The 17859-nt window shown below is 42.3% G+C and overlaps 1 protein-coding gene across 2 annotated transcripts; it reads right to left on the minus strand.

Annotated features, from left to right (window-relative positions):
• Positions 1 to 675: 675 nt before the first annotated feature.
• Positions 676 to 15209, minus strand: mat2aa (methionine adenosyltransferase 2Aa; the record flags this gene model as incomplete). Of its 2 annotated transcripts, XM_079523617.1 has the most annotated exons (9): positions 14877 to 15209; positions 11702 to 11779; positions 10167 to 10289; positions 9937 to 10049; positions 8634 to 8777; positions 7677 to 7895; positions 6254 to 6436; positions 5988 to 6121; positions 676 to 5295 (listed from the first exon to the last, which is right to left on the minus strand). In XM_079523617.1, the coding sequence occupies exons 1-9, from the start codon at positions 14959 to 14961 to the stop codon at positions 5193 to 5195; spliced, it is 1182 nt and encodes a 393-aa protein (XP_079379743.1). In that variant the 5' UTR covers positions 14962 to 15209. The 2 variants fall into 2 exon arrangements, with proteins under 2 accessions (XP_079379743.1, XP_079379744.1); XM_079523618.1 differs by lacking the exon at positions 676 to 5295 and having other exon boundaries at positions 5984 to 6121.
• Positions 15210 to 17859: the final 2650 nt, after the last annotated feature.

Raw genomic sequence — 17859 nt, forward strand, 5'->3', positions numbered from 1 at the left:
GGCACGTGTGCACGGCCCGTGCATAGCGCCTGCCAATTTTCGGGGTGGTCTTTATGTGGGGTCCGTCGCTCGTGCCATTTCACACCAGAAATGTAGTGGACCTCCGACCTACATTGGAGTCTTCTATGCTAATTATAAGACATATTGCACAAGTTATTGTGCAAGATGTTCCACAATAACTTGGCCCATGTCATTGGACAGTAAAATAAGCAATACGTTCTCATTACAATGTCAACATTAAAATATATAATATTGCTAAGATTATTATTATTTTCTTTTGGGGGGATATCATATTATATCCATCACTCATTAGAGGTCAACAGTTGTTGCTGGTGGCCATTTTGAAAAATGCCTGTCATTGCTGCCACGTTGAAAATTCATGATTATGCATTACCAAAAGATTTCCAAATCTTTTGGTAATGCCTTTGGCTACAAGTGGTACATCATGTTTTAATTACAAACAGAACGATTCCTTTATATGTTGGAACTAAGCTCAAGCTTCAGACGATCCCGACAACCTTTGCTGCGCGTCACTCCCCAGCTCTCATACTGTAGAGACTACTAGGAATTTTATGCAATAAAATGCACTCTTTTGAAGGATAGCAGATATCTTGGTGGACACCATACATAATGTGAGATGCCACAGAGATGAGATTTGAAAAAGAGACAATATGCAACCTTAGGTGTATCATGTTTATTCAAATACTGACCAGGCAGCAAAAAGTTAAAAACATGTTGAGATGTGGACATCTCAGAAGTAACACAGCTACTGGAGACATTACAACAGGTGCAGAAATGTGGAAATCGTCACTGTCGGGTAGAAAACATTTATGTCCAAAACTTCTCAGAAAAAAAGAACATGTGTTCCAATGGATTGATTACAGCTCTTGTTAATAGTCGTCATTATGTTCAATATTTATACAACCCAAAGTCAGACTGAACAGCTTTCTTTTCTTTTTTTAAATGGCAAAAAAATCACAACACATCGCATTGTGAGCTTATAGATCCCCATAGATGTTTGCTACTTGTGTGATACTGTAGTTTGTAGTATGACGAAGTGGGGCATGAATTTACAAAAAACAACCAAAAAGTTGAACTATGGAGATAGAAGGTTTCAGCCCGAGAGCAACGAAATGGGAATGTGAAGGCAAGGGACAGGGTAAGGGCAGCACATTGGAAAAGGCACTTTTACTTCACTATCCTGACAGAAAAGCACTTCCAAAAATGGAAGAAAACAAAACCATCTTCTCCTCAAAGGCCCACATGAGAGCATGTAAACAGGCTGGTTTCTCTGTACAACACCAGACAAACTTTGCTTTCATGTGTGAGCAAGTGGGAGGATTCAAATATTGAGTGGTGGTGGGCGGTTAGGATTGAAAGGGGGCGGGGGTGCACACACTTTGGGAAGTCTAGTCATCAGATCAGATTGTCATTACATATTTAGTCTGGGGGCCTGCTTTCAGCTCCACCTTGTGGCAGTGACCTGAAGTTTCTGTACAACACTCCAGGAACCACAAGGTGATGCCAAGCATAGATAGATAGATGCCTCATTGGCCGCTGCAGTTCTTTGGAGCGATGCGTGTTGAAGGAAGGGTGTAATAATTTACACTGGGGTAGGAAGTACGCCGGAAGTGTGGAAGGCACGTTACGTCACGCTGCCACTCAAGTGATTACTGGCCAATCACAGCGCATCTTGATACGCTCATGCTTCCACGGTGCTTCGCAAGGAATCTCGGGAAAGTTTTGCCCTCCCTTGAGCACATACGCTCCAGAGCCGGAAAGGGCGTCTACGTTTATATGTCAAAGCCAGTTCACCCGGCGCCCATCTTGCTGGGGTGGTATAGTACGTTCTATGGCAGCTCAAACAAAAATACTCATAACTCGTTCAAATCTTGACGGATTTACAAACGGGTTGGTTTATTACAAACGTTATCAATGTGGCTATGATTCAGTATGCTTATCTGCTTAATGTTTTTGCAGACGGCAGACGGCTGACGTTTATACCAAACCAAACCGTGAAAATTGAGCAAGTTATGGTTATTTAAAAAGTACATGCCCCATAGCCACAATGTTATGAGTGAGCGAGCTGCACCTAAGTAAGATGGCCTCCACCTAGCGACGTCGCTTCCTCGAGCTATAATCATTTCAGCTTTCACATTTTGTGAATTCAAGACTGACATCACCAATATGTCAGAGATTCAGATTCCTGGGGAAGCCATGCTGTTATTAGACCAGTGTTTTGTTCTCACCCGTAACACTGAGTTACAGAACTATAAAAGGTGCGTTCAGACTTGAATATGTATATCCGCCGCGGTTCGTCCCGTATGTGTTGTGCCAGGTCGTGCCACTCCTGTATGCGCAACTATCGTCTTTGCGTTGACTTTGTATGTAATCGCGCCGCTCTAACCATCCAAGTCTGAATGCAGCTTAAGGGTCCATTTGGTCCCCCCTCAAGGAACCCCGAGGGTCCCTGGACTCCACATTGAGAACCACTGAAACAGACCCAGTTGGACCACTTCTCCACCCATTATGTATTCCACATGAATGGGCAAATTATCCCACCTTGACGTGACGTCATGTTTTTAGAAGGCATACAGGGAAAACAATGTGCTATAACTAAAATTATTTGATGTGAATGTTTGAAATACTGAATTCACACATTTCCATGGCAACCTAATTCCATACAACACATACTTGGCTACAGCAGTATTGTAGTACAGCTACATCCATGTGTCCACCCGACACTCATTCATTCTTATTCAGATTAACCACAAGGTGTATAAACTTACACTACAATAAATGACTAAACTTGCCGGTCTACAAGCTCACACTGCATCACAATGCGGTGTGATGAACTATTTTTGAGGGGTGCTATATTCAGGTATTAGTGTAGATTTTCATCTTACACAAACATTAAATTCCCATCGACAATGAATGGAGAATTTACATCATGTGTCTTAGCAAATCGGCTATTTTTGTCCTACACAGATTAAATTCCCATTGACAATGAATGGAGAATTTACGTCATATGGGTCTGAGCAAATCGACATGTTCACACAGGTGTGATTTTTTTCAGTACATTTGAAAATGTTGCTCAAAATAAGGACACCCAGTTAATGCGGTTAAGTGAAGGGCCGGGGTACATGGAAATAAAGGTCAATGATTTTGTCCCAAACTCATCTCTTACGCCAGCTGCTGAGTCACAGAATTGCCCGTTTAGAACGTAGGTCGTAGAGCATTTCAAGGTGTTTCCCAGAACAGTGGAATACATAAATAAGCAGACTTAATGCTCTCAATATATCCGATTATGTTCAGAAGAACAAAACTTGAAAACTGTACACTCTTCACATTCTTTTTTTCAAGGTCTTCGTGAGCAGTTTGTGAAAGAGATTAGAAGAGTGAAGTGAAGGGTGGACAGAACGGAAGTCAAATCGTTCCAACTGACTTTGGCAACTCAATACAAGGGTTTACACAGACTATGGCTGCAGACTGTTTTTATAGTTGTTATTGGTGAGTCCGAGTCTCTCCCAACTCAACTGGTCAAGGCAGATGGCTGCCAACCTTAGCCTCGCGTGGCCAGACAAAATCTGCAGCGGGCACACATTGTTTTATTTTTTTTGCACTGGCAGATTCGACTGTTTTCCCAGGCCATGCCCACCCACATCGAAAGTTCTTGGATATTTTCCTTGCTGCCTCCGCCAAGTGATTGATCATGGGGAAATTGTTGGGAGTATGGTCTTGATCAGCTCTTTATGTAAAATATCATGAGATAACATTTTGTTATTATGAATATAGTGGTCTTCACTTGAAGTGGTCTTAAGTTGAAGAAACTGACGGACTCAGAGGTTCTCAAGATGTCGTTCCTCACCCATTACCATAGGGTCCCAAAAGGGTGCCGAACTTAAAATAAACCCTTCATAGTGTGTTTTCAAGTGAAATTGTCATAGGGTAAAGGCAGCCCCTGCCTAGGAGCGACAGAGACTGATTTATACTGTTGCTAGTTTGGAAATCAGTTACTTTCAATGGATAACACCTTTGTGCATCCAGGTATAAATTAGGCATGAGTTTCTCTGTTGGTATACCAGTGTCACCGTCACTGTTCTAGGAGGGGAAGTGCCTTGCCTTTACCTTGGTCAGAAGTGTACGACAAATTAAAGTACATCCGGTACATTCGCGCTGAATCTTAACAAAATAAATAACCAGTAGAAGGTAAGAATGATTGGATTGTGCAACCCAGCAGAAACAAGATCATTAGCAGCTTCCGACTTCTCTGTAACACGTCAGAAAACTTGGTCTGGAGGGATAGCACAATTTCTAAATGACTTGACGTTATATTTTCCTTGTAAAGAGTTTGCTGAACCACTTTGAGGAATAGTGAAAATCTACAAACTTGTGAGCTTGAATATCTGAATTTCTTTTTTTTACATTTTGCCTATAGTCACGTCCAAAATAAGGATGCCTGGTTGAAAGCGGTTAAATTAAATGGCTAAATCGTGCTTTCAGACAAATCCAAAATATTTAAACAGGCTAGGTTCACATTCCATTATGAGCGGTGACTTAAAGCAAACTTCAACCATATTTGTGCCACAAAGGTGAAGATGGGATCAGGGTTGTGGGGACAGAGCTGACATTTCTTTGATGGCAAGGCATCTTTGACATTTCTTTGATAGCAAGGCATCTTTGACACAAGAAAGTCAATGAGTGACACTTGACAGCGGAGTGCATTTAAGACAGTGTGCAAACCATTAAAAGAAAGCAACAGAATGTCTCTTGTCAGGCATTTGAAAATACCGTTTACCATATAACTTGGTAATGTTAGGAAATTTAAAGCCTACAAACTACCTTGTATACAACTTTATGTAACTTACTAAATAAGCTTAATACTAATTGTGTGCCCTTTAGTTGTTGTATATTCAAAGTACATTTGCACATATGTGGAATTCATCCTCTGAATTTACCCTCCCTGACTATTAAGTTCAATGGGCAAGGGAAATAAAAGTACATAGAATTCTGTTGCTTTCTCTTAAAGGATGAGGGCAGTACTGGTGGTGGGGCAAGGGCAGGAGTGTGGACATATCTCTATATGAGAGGCACGGGGGGAGAATACAGAAAAACATACAGAGGAACATACTCTCCTACTAGGCATGCCGGTTTCTCTGCAGTACACCTACAGAGACACCTGGATGTTGGGTTCAGTATTTGAGCTTCTTGGGCATCTCCCAGGGAAAGGCCTCTCGGCCAAAGTGACCATATGCTGCTGTGCGCTGGTAGATGGGCTTCTTCAGATCCAGTTCCCTAAGACACACAGACGGAATTAACATAAATGCGAGATGTTACAAGCCGCTTCTAAAAGCATAGGATGGCCTGGCCTAAAAGGTGCTGCAAGTGATATATTTGTTGTTAAAATTAGGGTTAATAAATATCTCTATAATCCCATATAAATCATTGCTATTGATTACCAACTAGTTAATCTGTTCAGTAAGAGGGTTCTCGCCAGCTTTCCAACTCTTTAGTAAGCAGACAGAACATTTTCTGATTGAGATACCAATTTTATCCAATCAGGAGAGATAAGTCACACAGTACATGGGATAAACAAGTGAAATTGGAAGTGATTAAACAAATGATCAGATACATTTGGAACACAAGCTGACAAATGATCCTTGTGTGGTTCGCTCTCCTGATTGGATGACATTTGTATCCGTATCCCAAATATTTACTAAAGAGCTTGAGAGACAGGCACACCCTTGTTACTGAACTAACAGCCTACAGCAAATGATTATGACTATTGGAACAAGATTTAAACAACCTTTTCATTTTAAGCCAAAAAAAAATCAATCAACATATGCAAGTTAGCATCTGGCAGTTTCTACATGCTGGGGACCTATACTAAACATTTCTAACATAAAACGTTGGTGTACTCAACATGTCCGGGTTCACATTCTGGCAAGTAGACTATTACGGCAAAAAGAACAACAATGATAGGTTACCTGACAATAACGCCAGGGCGGAGGTCAAAGTTCTTATTCACAATGTCCAGCAGCTCCCTCTCACTGTAAGGTGAGGTCCCGTAGTGGAAGACAGAGATGGAGAGTGGATGGGCAACACCAATGGCATAGGACAACTAAAGGAGTTTATTCACACACAAAAGAAAAGGATAGAATTAGCCGCGCGAGCACAAGAAGAAAATGCATGTGCTGGCGGAATCACAAAGTCAAAGATGAAAACAAGAGGCTTACTCAAAGACCCTCCTCACCTGGACCAGAACGCGCTTACAGAGCCCAGCCTTCACCAGAGACTTGGCCACCCAGCGGGCAGCGTAGGCAGCAGAGCGGTCCACCTTAGTGTAGTCCTTGCCAGAGAAAGCTCCTCCCCCATGGGCCCCCCACCCCCCATAGGTATCCACAATGATTTTACGGCCAGTCAGACCAGCATCACCCTGCAAGGAGGGGGGGGGGGGGGAGCACAAATCATTACCATGTTTTATCCTAATGGCTCGTACACACTGCACGATATTTGCTCCGATTATGCTGTTGGGGACCATTTTTGGCGCTCGCCGACAAAACTCCCGATCTGACGCAAGATCGGGCTTTGACCGCAGAGGTTTTGCTTGCTGTGTGTGAAAGGAAGAAGAGAAGATCCAGCGCCGATAAAAGTGCTCGCCGACGCCTTACTGACCGATTCTGAATATCTAGCAGGTTTGATATTTGGCTCCGTCGCCGACTGGACATCGACGTACAGTATGAAATGGGTTGCGACCGCGTCCCGAGAAGTCCTGTATTACAGCCAATGAGACACTGACACTGACAGTGAACTCATTTCACTTGAATAATGTTGATAAAACCGCATTGGAGCAAACTTTTGGACCTTGTGCGGTGTGGGTGTGTGTGTGTGTGTGTGTGTGTGTGTGTGTGTGTGTGTGTGTGTGTGTGTGTGTGTGTGTGTGTGTGTGTGTGTGTGTGTGTGTGTGTGTGTGTGTGTGCGTGCGTGCGGAGAGACGGAGAGTTATTTCATGAAAATCAAGATTTAACGTCCTGCCACGTAGGCTACAGCTATCACAAACATTTCGCCCTGTGTAGCCTGGCTATTCCTGTGTGTGGCATGCACGGAGAGAGAGAGAGAGAGAGAGAGAGGCGTCCTGTGCGTGAGATGTCAAAATTTATTGGAAAAAAACAAATGATGTAGCCTATATCAGGTCTGGATCGCATCTTGGTGAACTCTTGCAGTGTGTGATGCCTAGTCGGCGACCAATCGTTTAGTGTGAAAGCCACAGATATAATGAGTCTGAGTTTTTAAAAGACTCCTGTAGTGTGAAATATATAACGATCTGATGACTCGCCGACAACTTTAAAACTCCTACAGTGTGTAGGGGCCATAAGCTGAGGATTTGAATATGCGTACAGGCCGTTTCACACTGGAATGTTCTTCAGGACAAGAACTCAAAACACTGATATACCCGATAGCTTTGGGCAATGAGACTTAAATTACTGTGATAAGATCAGATGTTATGTCTTTATGTAGCAGAGTGGCCCAAAGCCTCTGCCTGAAGACCACGAGCCTAATATAAGATGATTGGCTTTAATGTCCCTTCCCGCGCAGGGACAATGAAGAGTGAGAAGAAACCATGGACCTTCTTGCCCTTATGTAGTCGACATATACATAACTGGCCCAGTTCTAACCTGTGGGCCTCCAATGACAAAACGGCCACTCGGTTGCAGGTGGTAAATGGTGTGTTCATCAAGGTACACACTGGGAACCACAGCCTTCACCACTTGCTCCTTCAGGGATTCGCGCATGTCATCCAGGACTATAATCTCGTCATGCTGCACAGACACCACGACGGTGTGCACCCGCATTGGCACCATGGCACCACGGTCCTGTTTGTACTGAACGGTCACCTGAGAGACAACAGAGCAAGTGATGTGGGTTTATGAACTAAATACATTTCACGGAATGTAGTGAAGTTGGGCAGATGGCAAAAATGATTTACACAACTATAGAAAAGTGTGATCTTCTGAGCACAGCTCCCGTCAGGCCGGGATGCCTGCAAACTTTGTTCATAGCCACTTGGAATTTAACTACGGTTCAAGAGTTATAGGCCAAAAAGTGGGCTGTTTTAGCACCACCATGAGGAGATTTGAAAGAATTAGGATGGAGGTTGTGTGTGCAAAGTTTCCCAGCAATCGGGAAAACTGTAGAAGCCAGTCATAGCCAGTGGGAATGGAATATGAGAAATGTGACAGATAAAGCTTGATCAAATGCCTACAGAGATAATGTATACCGATTTGCGCGAGGTTTGGACAAAATATGCAGTAGTAAAAAAAGAAATGTTTCGTAACATACGTCTCATGGTGGCACTATAACTGGCTGATTTGAACAATTCGGACGAGATTGTCCTTGGCCTACAGAGAGCGTGGGTGCAAAGTTTCCCATCGATGAAAAGATGAATTTATTAACTACATTTTCAAGCTAACATCAACTCAATGCAGTTATAGTTCCGTAGTGACAAAATGTAAACAAAAAATCCAATATACAACCATAACCTCTAAAAACGAAACATTTTAATGGCTAAATGATCCATGTTTATGTACAATATTTAGCAGAAGCGAGTGTTTAGAGTTCCGAGTAAACAATACCTGAGTTTTGGAGTCTGGTCGGAGCCATGGCAGTGTTCCATTACGCCGTAGTTCCGCCATCTTGGCATTCAGATTATGAGCCAGGACGATGGTAAGAGGCATGCACTCCTCAGTCTCATCAGTTGCATAGCCAAACATCAGACCCTTTCACAGATATGCAATACGATGAGTCACAAACTGTATTCAGACTAATTAAGCCAGACCCTAGATACTATAAGAATTGAGATATAAGGTTTTTTGTAAATTCCTTGGAAAAAAGCACATCTACAAGCTAAAACATATTCTCATTTACAGTAACATTACTTCAGTGTTCTACCTCCTTTATCACCAGCTATGTGACATGCGTGTATTCACTGTATTGTGAATTGCAACATTTGTGGGCAATACCTATATGCCTCTCTTTTGGAACTGGGAAATATTGTGGAAAAAAGCAAACTTTCTTGGGTGATTTTGCCATCCACACAAAATGCGTGTACAAGGAGAGAGGGGTGTGTAAATAGCAGCTGCGTAAATGAGACAAAAGGGGCTCCCACTCAACGTTGCTATGACATTTTTATCATAAACATGTAGTGCTTGCGTTCTAGTTATCATTTGTCACCCATCACCCTCACATGCCCTCTGAAAAAAAAAAGAAAAGGTCTTTGGATCTTGGCGATTTACAAATCATTCACAGAAGAGTTGTTTTCATCCCTGATTATATGTACAGTACATGGGTTGGGGTGTTGTGAGCATGCAGACAGTGTGTGTGTGTTTTTCGGAGAGCAACTGTGCAAGATACACAGCCCAATGGGCTAATGAGCCATAGGAAGGACTGTGAAGGCTGATTCATACTTTGTACGACAGTGATGCTCCCCGGAGCAACACTATAGATCTGCTATTTTCAGCTTAATTTAAATTAAGGATAAGGTTGTGACTATCCTTTTGTGTCATGCTGAATATTATTGTTGCATTGTCTGAAGTCTGCTAACCAACCAACTTTCTTCTTATTTGGGATCTAATTCCCGTTCTTTTATGGCAGCAGGACTGGTAACCTTGGGAGTTGAGTCACTTAAAAACAATTCAATGTGAAATTTGTGAATGTATATGCTTTTCTGTCATCAACGCCAAAGTTAGGATTTTCCTGGTTCTGTGTCTGTGGAATTAACTAGACAGCTGAATTGAAGGATGGGTAGAGAGAAAGCATAAGGAAATGTTGACTACAATAGGCTGGCCTCTTATGGTCCAGCAAAAAAAAAAAAATTACAGCCCATTTTCTTACTGTCACAAAAACGTGCAAATAAGGCCCAACTAAGGCCCCTCAAACCTGGTCACCAGCCCCCACGTCCTCCTCCTTGCGATCCAGGTGGACGCCCTGAGCAATATCAGGGGACTGCTGCTCTAAAGCCACCAGCACATTACAGGTCTTATAATCAAAGCCTGTAGGATGAGAGATCAATTTTCAGCTAAATGTTTCCCCACTGTTAATTGCATGAATGTGCTTTTGCCATTGCATTAGCCACATTGCCAAGCAGCCAAGAACCCATAATATAGTACCTTTGGAAGAGTCATCGTAGCCAATGTGCCTGATCGTCTCCCTAACGATCTTCTGGTAGTCAACGTTAGCCCGGGAGGTGATCTCTCCTGCCAGCAGGATCATCCCCGTCTTAGCTACAGTCTCTGAGGAGAGGAAGGTGACTATTAGGAAAACGTGTGTGTGTGTGTGTGTGTGTGTGTGTATAAACACACTGTAAAGAAATATATTTTATAGGTAAGACAGGTGGAGTGGAGATTGAACTTTACGTATTGTAGGTTAAAACGACTGATAAATCTTTAAATTGTTGATAGAGTGCTAAAAACAAATGTGGGATAAGAATCTTTATTGTGCAAATGAATTTGATCTGCAAGGTACATTGCACGTCCCTTCCCGGCCCCCCAAATCCTTGAACTCAGGGTTTCGGTACAGGAATGTGATTGGAGGGTTTCCAGGTTTTGGATACAGAATGTTCATTCATTCAATAAAAGCTGGAACAATTTGGTAAAGACTGCTACAGTAAGCTGCAACCTACACGATTTAAAACAGCCTATCGCTTAATCCATTAGGTACAGGTGCTTTAGTTGGTTTAATTCTAGCTAGACTGGCTCCTACATATGCCTCTGACAGTACAATTAGTATAAGTGATCAGTGGTGTTAGTGAATATATCAAAGCTATCATTAAAGCACTCATTAAATTATTCACATTAGCAAAATACAGTGGGGAAACGGTACAGTTCCCCCCCCTCCTCCTACCCAATACCCATCATAACATTGAATCAATTTCAGGCTTCCCTGGCATTAGCGGAACAAAACTGACTCTTTAACTGTTGTGAAACCCCATCCCATTCCTGTTCTTTATAAAGGGCCTTGCAAACAGGGAGCGATAAAACACGCCTATAGTTCATTTTCAATGAGACCTGCGTTTTTGCAAGCGTATTTACGTGAGCGCGGTCCCGTGAATTTGTTGCGCGCGTGCACACGCCCGCGACTCACCAGACCTGGATTCGGTTTAGCTTTTTTTTTTACGCTTGCGTTGTCGCGGCTGCGTTCAACGCTGCCCGTTTGAAAGGTCCTTAAGTTTAGCTGCATAATATGTGTTCCATGCTATTTAATCCATGTTTCGGTGCTGCTTAATGAGTCTTATTTCTTCCCCTTTAGACTAAATATGTGCAAATCTCCATTAATAAAAGCAGCTCCTCCTCTCATTAATCTACAGTCACATATCTGCAAAAGCTGCCGTTTTATAATCACGGTACACTAAATATGTTATGTATGTATTTTTTTTCATGGTGAACGATGTTGATCAAAAACTGCGAGCATAAGCCCTATATTTGAAGTGTGGTTATTTATGAAAGTTGATAAAGAAGGACAGCTACAGTGCTACACTGGCTGTAGCCACAATGCAATATGAATTTATTTAAAATACAGTCACAAACCAACATTTCAACAGGATAATCTTCTCTGGGTTTTTTTTTTACAGAAAAAAAGAACAAAAAATACCATTGTATCTTATGTGGTTAAAAAGTAAACTCTGCTTATAAATCCACATCCTTACCACATGCCACTTTGGCATCAGGGTCCTGTTTGAGGTGCGCATCAAGCACAGCATCACTTATTTGGTCACAAATCTTATCTGTGAAGGAAAGGAAAAGAAGGTTCAAGGGCAAGTAGAACATGACCCGTGTCTTGCAAGTACCTTTGAGACCTTGGTGACTGAATGTCAACCCCTGAGCTGAGTGAGAACACCAATTTAACATACGTTATGTATGCAGCACAGCATACACAGCAGCACAGCATACGCATGTGAATATAACACCCCCCCTGATGTACCTAGAATTAGGAATCTTGTGGTAAGCCTATAATCTCCATTGGAAATAAATACCCCCTACACTAGATGATGAGCAATACTGAAAGCCTCATTGTACTACCATCAGGTTGCAACATCTTTTTATATACATTTGGCCTACCAGATCATTTATTTCTAACATAGGCAGAAGTTTCAGAAGGTTCTTCTTGGTCTAACTATTATGAGAAGGCTCTAACATTGTCATTAAGTCTAGTTCAGTGAGCAAAGTGCACGTTCTAACTAGAGATGTCCCGATACTGTATCGGACGGTATCGTGAAAAGTATCGGATTGGCCCTTATTTGTCATATCGGATCATATCGGTATATATGCCAGTCTAACCACACATCCGAGGGGTTGATACTATGGCAGGTAAATAAAATGTTGGGACATGTGTAGTTTGCTTTGGAGTTGGCCAAACTGCAAGTGCACATTTGAGTGATGAGTCCGCTATAAACACAACACGAGATATAGCTATAAACACAACATGAGATCACGACACTGGTATCGGTATTTGGTATCGGCTAACACAGAAATTGAGGTATCGGGATCAGATCGGAAGCGAAAAAAGTGTATCTGGACATCCCTAGTTCTAACTTTTTTTTCTTCTTCTTTTTCTTTACACTGTTATCTATTGTCCAGCACCAGCAAGGGGACTGTTGCACAACCTACCCATTCTTTTTTTTGCGTATTTTCCATTTACAGCCATGTTATTAAGAACTTTGAGACTGGTTTATTGCTTCAGACTGTCACTACACCGTCCTGCAGCCAAGCCTAAATTTAAACAATTAATTATTGAAAGGCTACATATTTCAGTCATTTTACAAAACTATTGTTAAACTATCTACGCCTACGGTATCTTAAGGAATGCAACGCAGAATTATCAAACTTCATGATCTTTTCCATGGACCATGACCACTACAGGAATGTTTTGCTTGCTGTTGCAAGTTTTGTAACAAATCCCTGGTCAATGTATAGCTGTAAGCTTCCAGATAATATACAGATTACTGTGACAAGTATAACAGTGATGTGGTTGCAGGCAGCAGTGAAGGATCAGCAGAGCATTTAATTGTCTTCCAGACAGTGGACGGGAAAGCTACTGATACACAACACAAATAATAATTAAAATGCCATTACACTTCAAATATCCGTCTATACAGCATACTAATAATGTTGAAATACATGTTTAATTTCTAATAGAAAGTTATTAGTCGACAAAAACACCTTGAAGACCTTAACAGGAGCCCTTGTACAAGGCTTCTTTGACTATGCATGCACCTCCTGGTACCACAGCACCTCAAAGGCCCTTAAAACTAGGCTCCAGACCTCCCAAAACAAACTGGTCAGGCTCCTACTTGGCCTCACCCCCCGAACCCACCTCACCCCTGCCCACTTTGACAGACTGGCATGGCTTAGGGTCGGCGACAGAGTACAGCATCTTGCAATGGGTCTGGTCCACAAGATTCGATACTCCACCAAGATACCCATGTACCTGTGTAGATACTTCCTTAATGTTAACGAAGTCCACACCCACAACACCAGAGGGAGTGCAACGAATCATGTTCAACCCAGATTCGGCACAAACAAGGGACTAAATTCTTTTCGCTCCTATGCCACCAAAATGTGGAACGCCCTACCAACAGTCATTAAGACATGCGAATCCCTTGACTCCTTCAAAACCGCTCTCAAAGGGCACCTACGGATGGCTGCAATTCGAAACTGGCCCCCGTAAAAATCTGAATCCCCCCACCGCCCCCCCCTTTTTCCCCTCACTGTATATGTTTCTTTTCCCTTTTTACCTCCATTATGGTGAATTCCTGTACTGTTCTTTGTCTATATAGAAGTGTCTATTTGTACGTCTCTAAATGTTTTGATGAATTGAACATGGTGGACCCTGTTGTAAACAAGTGTAATGCTTAATTGGGTCGTCCACTCACAGTTAACAGCCTTTGTATTGAGTTTGTGCTTGAAATGTACTGTAATTCTGCAAACTGTTAATAAAATTTTCAATCAATCAATCAATTAAACATTTTATTTTTTTAAGAGGCGACCTGGAAGTCTTACTTTGTTTTATTTTCTTGCCTCGCCTTTTCAAAACGGTGGCCTCCTGCAAGCTTCCGTTACACCACCAAATTATGCGGTCATTTAATATACACCATTATATATAAGAATGCAACTAAATGAATTGACATTGCTATAATAATAACAACAGTGGTGCGTCGTCGTACGACGGTGCCGCGCGCCGAAAGTAGCAGATTTACAAGCTCACGGCACGTTACGCCCGCGACCCGTTGTGGGCTTGTAGGTTAGCTGTTTTCGGCGCAATGAAGACACAGTCCTAAGGCGCTCCATTGCATTCTATTATACTGTAAATTGACAGTCAAGCGCCACGCGTGGCCGAGTCTGAAGGAACGTGGTGCTGTTAGTTAGCCTGAATGAAGACCTTTGAATGCAAATAGCATGATTTGCACGAATCAATTATCACTGGGTACTATTGTGAGTCACTGCCCTGTAGACATATAACTGCTAAAGAATGTCGATAGCCGTTTTGTAATGTTTACAAATACAATTAGATAACTGTCTTTGTCTAAGAGTATGTATTACACATCTTTGTGCAGAGACTGGTGTAACCACTTGTAACCCAATATTTGGGCTTGTAGGATAACATTTCCATACAAAAAAATATATTTTTTAAAAAAGCTGTTAAAACCTGTACAAGCTTGTGTAATGATATTGTTGAGATGTTTGAATAGGACTGAAGGCATGATGCACTGCAGCAGCACAACACAGGCTATTATAAACAACATGATGCCACATGACCTTGCTGCTGAGAAAAGCCCAACATAGCCGCTATATTATGTTCGTTCTCTCCTCACTCCAACTCACCTGGATGTCCCTCTCCGACGGACTCAGACGTGAAGAGAAAACAGTCTTCATCAGAGTTATGGAAACCGTTCAGCTGGCCGTTCATTTTTATTATAAGAGCTTTGAAAACACTCGAGATAGCAAACTAGCCTTTTAGATAATACCGGTCTACTAGGTCTAGGTGGTTCTTTCCGATGTATATTTGGCGAGTTATCAAAACCGGTGTATTTGTCTCGTACTGATAATAAAGAAATACAACGATAGAAGCGGTTTTATAAGAGGGTTGAAGAAGGTTGGCCAGCTTAAATATTAAGAGACACTACAAGAACCTGTTTTGGCGAGTGGTCCCAAATCCGTGTCTTTATCGATTTAGCCAATGAATGAAGACCACGTGGTACAAAGGGGAGGGATCTCGGTCAAGTTTAGTGATTCTCAACCTGTGGTACGCGTACCACCGGTGGACGGTGGTCAGAGGTGTGTTATTTTAATTTTACTAAACTGAAGGCTAACAAACAAAAGATCACTTCAAAATTACCAGGGGACTTTGGCTGAGAGTGTCTGACTGATGGTGCAGTGGGTCTGATGATCAGGCTTTCATTACAGACATTCCATGTTCAAGTCCCATTCCTCCTACAGCTCAATGTTGCAGTAATTTCAAATTTTCAAGGCTTGAAAAAAAAAAACTCAAAAGGAGAAATCTGCTGAGTGCCCAAAGGTGCCTTGGCTCAATGGTGTGGTGTGCTTGATCAGTTGCCTCTGCTACAGACAGTTGGCAGGTTCAAGTCCCATGTCATCAAGGTCTCTCCCCCTGTTTCCTGAGAAGTAACAGTTGGGCCTTATGTCTGAAAGAACCCTGTCCAGCTAAACTTTTACCATGAAAATTTCTAATTTTACATACTCCTACCACTTCTCAGTGTGCCCTTTTCCAACTGGCCTGGAAGCCAGACATAAAAGAGGGACTTTCCCACCAGGTTTTGGGGCACCAATCAGGGCCATCTGACTATTCTGTCAGATGATGGGCCAAAACCATGAACTATATAGTATGTAGTTTTTTCATAATTTTCACATTTGTTTCTTGAAATCGTCACAAAAACCATGCACTATAATTCATAGTTTTTGCAACAATTAAAAAAAATGAAAATTATGAAAAAACTACACACTATAGTAATTTGTTTTAATCGTCGAAAATCAAGAAAAATGTCATACTATGACATAGTATGCCATTGTCGACAATTATAATCAATATGCAAATACACAGACTATTCTGTCAGATGATGGGCCAAAATGCCTTGCTATTTTCTTCTTATCTGTAAAATGTTAGGTGGACAGGGTTCTTTCAGACATAAGCCCCAACTGTTACTTCTCAGGAAACAGGGGGAGAGAGCACCTCCCGATGGTCCTCCAGCACCTTGATGACATGGGACTTGAACCTGCCAACTGTATGTAGCAGAGGCAACCGATCAAGCACACCACACCATTGAGCCAAGGCACCTTTGGGCACTCAGCAGATTTCTCCTGGTGCTTTTGAGCTTTTTTTTTTCAAGCCTTGAAAAGTTCAAAGTACTCCAGCATTGCTATATAGGAGTAGCCTGATTGTCAGACTCTGAGAGCCTCCAGTGCACTCAGTCGAGGTCTATGGGCTGGAAACCAGGCTAATATAGGAGCAATGGGACTTGAACATGGAATGTCCATACAGAGAGTCAGATCATTAGACCACTGCACCATCATTCAGACACACTCAGATTAAGTCTCCTGGTAATTTTGTGTTAAACCTTCAGTTAGTAAAGTTGAAACACTCCAGCATTAAACTATAGGAGAACAGGGATTTGAACATGTAGAGCTGTATTAACTTAATTGTAGCAGTGGCTCAAAGGCTGAGCCTGATCACCTCAAAAGTCTCATATCTCCCCTGAGCCATTGGAAATTGCTTTGGATAGTGGTTAAGATGTTGGCCTTCTGTGTGGGGGACCCGGTTCGATTCCCGGGTGTTATACTAACATGCAAAACAACTCTTGAACTGCTCTCAAAGCATTTGATGAATGTGATTCTGTGTTCAAATCCAATTCAAGACTTGATTCTTTCAACTTTACTAACTGAAGGCTAACATACAAAAGATCGCTTCAACAGTACGAAGAGACAGTTGTTACTGAGTGATGGTGTAGTCGTGATGTTCAGACAGTCTCTCAGCACAGAGACCTCAACAGTGCTTTTTCATGCATTTAGTAACATAGGAAAGTGAAGACTGTCTTTTATTTTTTCATATATATTTTTCCTTTGAAACTAAATTACCTGGTGACCTATGATGAGGCCTCAATGTTGTAATTTACCTGGCTGGAAGTTGGAGGTGAAGAACAGAAAAAGGGAGTTCTGATCTCACCCTGGTTCAGTCATCATTAGGCCTATAGTTATTAATTTGTGACCGCAGGTCGCAGTGAACTACCGGTATGTAATCTAGCATTTTCCGTCAGTGTGTGTTTTGGTTGGTTGGTCACCCCAGGCAAGCCCCCAGGTGCCCAGGTCATCGTGACATCATGTGACATCAGCCCCGGCCCATATATGGTGCCCAGGTCATCGTGACATCATCAGGGATGTTTATATAGTAAATGCGACCTGCTGTCGCAGTTAAGTTAAGCCCATCCATCATTCCTCTTCAATGTCTCCCTTTTGACTGATACCTGTCCATTCAAACTCTAGACGGGCCTACCCCAAAGTTATTAGTGCAGCCGCACCCGGCGAAAACTAGAGTTCACAACAGGCCGAAAATTAAGGCCCTCACCTGAGCCCTCATCAAACCCTGTACACTCAAGAGAATGTCCCCATTACCACCCTTAGATCTCCATATACTGTATGGAGCTGACTTGTTCTGACATTCCATATGTTGATCTGATCTCATCAAACCCTGTACACTCAAGACATGCTCCTTATATGGGCGGCAGTGGCTCAGGGGTAGAGTGGCTGGATGGCAACCTCAAGGTTGCCGGTTTGAACCCGGGCTCCCCCTGTC

The sequence above is a fragment of the Electrona antarctica genome (genome assembly GCF_951216825.1).
Source record: "Electrona antarctica genome assembly, chromosome: 16".
NCBI lineage: Eukaryota > Metazoa > Chordata > Actinopteri > Myctophiformes > Myctophidae > Electrona > Electrona antarctica.